At 56.9% G+C, this 3,422-nt stretch overlaps 1 protein-coding gene across 1 annotated transcript; it reads right to left on the bottom strand.

The window, feature by feature from the left end:
- Positions 1-1,182: 1,182 nt before the first annotated feature.
- Positions 1,183-3,110, bottom strand: LOC124665893 (gibberellin 3-beta-dioxygenase 2-1-like). Its single transcript, XM_047203250.1, has 3 exons — positions 2,529-3,110; positions 2,177-2,335; positions 1,183-2,060 (listed from the first exon to the last, which is right to left on the bottom strand). The coding sequence occupies exons 1-3, from the start codon at positions 3,005-3,007 to the stop codon at positions 1,598-1,600; spliced, it is 1,101 nt and encodes a 366-aa protein (XP_047059206.1). The 5' UTR covers positions 3,008-3,110; the 3' UTR covers positions 1,183-1,597.
- Positions 3,111-3,422: the final 312 nt, after the last annotated feature.

The following is a 3,422-nucleotide window of genomic DNA, read 5'->3' as shown; positions in this document are numbered from 1 at the left end:
ACCCCATTGGGCCCCCTGTTAGTGGCCCTCCCTGCGGCTATCTCTCATTGTCTATGCCCCCTCGCCACCATCGCTGATACCATGGGGGATGGGGCTGTGGAGATCCCACTTGTTCACCGAGTGTCTGCGGCGGCCACTGGCGAGATGGAATTTTTACGTGCTTACCTCTCACAGATCTCCCTCACCATGCTGACTGATGTTCGTACTGTCGCTGTTGGCCCCTCCACCAACTTCGTCACATGGAGCGTATGTTGAGCTCTGCACTCCTCGGGTTGTATCATACTCGCACCTCACAAAGTGCGGGTGTTCTTCTGGATTCCGCGCCTCCAAAAAACCAGGACACGTGCGCCGCTATACCACATTGGTTGTGTGTCCACTCCGGACTACCCTTTTTGTCCCGGCCAACCTGAAAGCATCTCACACTTGGTTGTTGGCTGCCCCGCCTCCTCCCCTTATGGAGTATTGTCTCTCCCTCGGGGCGTCCCCATGCTGGTGCCGATGTGCCTTCTTCTCGACGCCCTCTTCGAAGACCTGCTACCCATGCACCCGAAATCGCGTAACACTATCATCCTTGCCCTCTTGGGGTCCATCTAGAAATCTCTCAACATAATGGTTTTTGAAGCGGATCTCATGTCTACTTCCCGTGTGCTCGCTATGGTGGTCGACCACCTCCGCTTGTGGATTGTTCGTGCCCCCTCTAGGGTAAACACAGGCCCCCTTCTGGCTTGGTGTCGGTCTATCTCTTAGATTTTCTATGTACTCCCCCGCCCCCCCTCTGTGTAACCTGCTCCTCTAATTCTTGGGCGCGGTATGCCATCGTAGACCTAGGTTGTTGGTTGCAATCACCTGGTGTCGCACCCTGTCCCCTCAGCTTTTTTATGAAATAAGAGTTCAGGTGGGCGATCACCCCCCCCCCCCCCCCCCCGCCCCCACACCTTGATTTCTCAAAAAAATCACATCTTCAAGACATCAGACCTTATCTTATCAGATGCTAGAAGTTTAAAAATGAATTATTGGCCGTGTTTACCAAAGAGTAAAAAATATGTTCCTTTCCACGCTTCCATAAATTATGTATTTTGTAATACTATCTTGCCTGTGGCCAGAAGTAGTGAAAATGGTATTTAGTTTAGTTAATAGGTGCCTTCAACACAGTTGGTGATTCTTAGCGAGAAGAAATCCCCTTTGTCCTCGGTATGTGGGGGCAATTCCAGTTTCCAGAGGAGTATTAAACCCAAAATTTACAAAAACAAGAGAGAGGACATAGGCGTTGTTTTCTCAAAAGAGATTTGTTTGCTTGGTGCCGCTATTTTTTTTCGAACTCCCAGAAGGTGCAGAATTAAGCTTAGCTTGGTTGCCGCAAATAAGCTCTATGTACAGGTTGTTAATTAGTTGCATGCATCGCACGCACATGCACATGCAGACATGGAGAGGAAACCTTAAACACGACAAGCGCACGCGCGCTAGCTAGCTCCTCCACTAGCGAGCTGGCCACCAGCATTTCCAGCATGTTTTTTTTCTTCCTTTAATTATCACTAATAATTGTTTCTATAGATGGATCCCTATCTCTCTGCCGGCCGGTGAGATGGCCGGCGCCGGTCTACGACGAGATAAGGTCGGAGAGGTCGTCGTCAGAGGTGGAGGCGGAGACCATCTTGAGCGCGGATGCGCCGGTGGTGAAGGCCTTCTTTCGCACGGCCATGTACTCGGGCCAGGTGACGGCGCGGTAGGCGGGCTTGCCGCCGGCCTCCCTGAGCGGCGCTACCTTGGTGTCGGCAGGCGGGCCGAGGAAGTATCCGAGCGAAATCCGGTCGCTGTCGCGGTTGACGACGGCGCGGTGGTAGACGCTGTGGAATCGGCCGTTGGTGAGGATTTGGAAGAGGTCTCCGACGTTGACGACGAAGGCGTCGCGCGCCTCCGCCGGCACCGTGACCCACCTGTCCGGCCCGTGGCGGAAGAGCTGCAGGCCGGGCACCAGGCTCTGCAGCACGAAGGTGAAGAAGCCCGAGTCGGTGTGCGCGATCAGGCCCAGCGCGCGCTTCGGGTCCGGGCACTTTGGGTACCTGATCAAGGAACGAAGACGACAGGCCTCCGCGTTAGCTAACTGCACCGACATGTCTATCTCTTGTGTATACGTGTCATGGCTGGCTGCTGCTAGATGCTGCCATTTGTACTGTACCAGTTGAGGTGCATGGTGGCGGTCATGGTCTCGGCGATCCTGTGCTCGGCCTCCACGGCGGTGGCCTGCTCGCCGGTGAGCCCCAGCGCCGCCAGGAACAGTTCCATCAGCCTGTCGGAGAGCGCGCGCATCTCGCCGTGAAACTCCTCCATCACCTCACTGCACGGCAACACGTACGTACGACGGTCAGTACAGTACACACGGCACGGCAAGCGTACGTACGTAGCAGCATCAAAAAGTTCGCTCGCGCGTGCGTGCGAGGAGCGTGCATGCATGCATGGTCGGACACGTCGGCCCGTGACGTGTAAGCCAGGTGGGTAGGTATACGTATGCTCGGTGGCAGAGGACGTACCAGAAGAGACGGTAGTCGTGGCCTTGCTTGGGCCAGAGCCTGCGGAGGTCGGACCGGAGGTTGGCCGGGGAGAAGGTGTACCCCTCCGACCACATCGACTTGGCGAAGAAGGAGGAGATGGGCGGCGACCCGTAGCCGCACGAGTCGCCGGGCCGCCGCACCGCGCGCATCTTCTCCGTCGCCGGCAGCGCGAACATGCCCGCGATCCTGGCTTCCACGCGGGCCAGCAGCTCGTGGGGCACGCCGTGACCCTGCAGCAGGAACGCGCCCCACTGCTCCGCCGCCCGCGCCACCGCCTCCGCCGCGCCTGGGTCGCGCATGTCCACTACCGGCACGGCGTCCTCCCCGGCACTGTGCCCGCCGTCCACCACCGGGTGGTCGTGCAGCCCCGGCCACGCGTGCGTCTCGGGCACACGCCGCGCTGCACGGAAGTCGAAGTAGCGCGGGTCCTTGCTGCTCAGGTGCGACGGCGTCGGCATCACAGCTACACGATCGATCGACCGACGAGATGGATCCAAGCTGGAGCTGAGGTAGCTACTCGGCTCGCTGACTTTGTGGAGCTCGAGCTCGAGAGTAATGGCGATGGAGGGAGAGGGAGGGAGTGCAAGGAGGAGGGAAGTACACGGGAGCGGTATATATAGGGGGAGACGATTTGGAGCGTAGCGCATGAGCTAGCCAGAGAGGAATCCAACCATGAAATTAAGAGAGTAAGTAATTAGGGGGGAAATGATTAATGCCTTTTGGAAGAACATGCAGAAATATGACCAAAAAATGCGGAGCGATGTGGAGCACACAAGGCCACCAGCTACGCAGCACAAATCTTGATAGCTAGCAATGCTGCTCGCTGCCTAGTGGCACTGGCTCCCAATTAATAGACACAAATATAGAAACAAA

Source organism: Lolium rigidum, chromosome 6, assembly GCF_022539505.1.
Source record: "Lolium rigidum isolate FL_2022 chromosome 6, APGP_CSIRO_Lrig_0.1, whole genome shotgun sequence".
Lineage (NCBI taxonomy): Eukaryota > Viridiplantae > Streptophyta > Magnoliopsida > Poales > Poaceae > Lolium > Lolium rigidum.
This window is presented reverse-complemented; position numbering and strand designations above follow the sequence as displayed.

Excerpts from the sequence above, each read along its gene's own strand:
- LOC124665893 (XM_047203250.1), bottom strand. The coding sequence starts at position 3,007 with ATGCCGACGCCGTCGCACCTGAGCAGCAAGGACCCGCGCTACTTCGAC. Across the intron at positions 2,336-2,528 it reads CACGACTACCGTCTCTTCTG|TGAGGTGATGGAGGAGTTTC; the intron begins GTACGTCCTCTG and ends GTTGCCGTGCAG. Across the intron at positions 2,061-2,176 it reads GCCACCATGCACCTCAACTG|GTACCCAAAGTGCCCGGACC; the intron begins GTACAGTACAAA and ends TTCCTTGATCAG.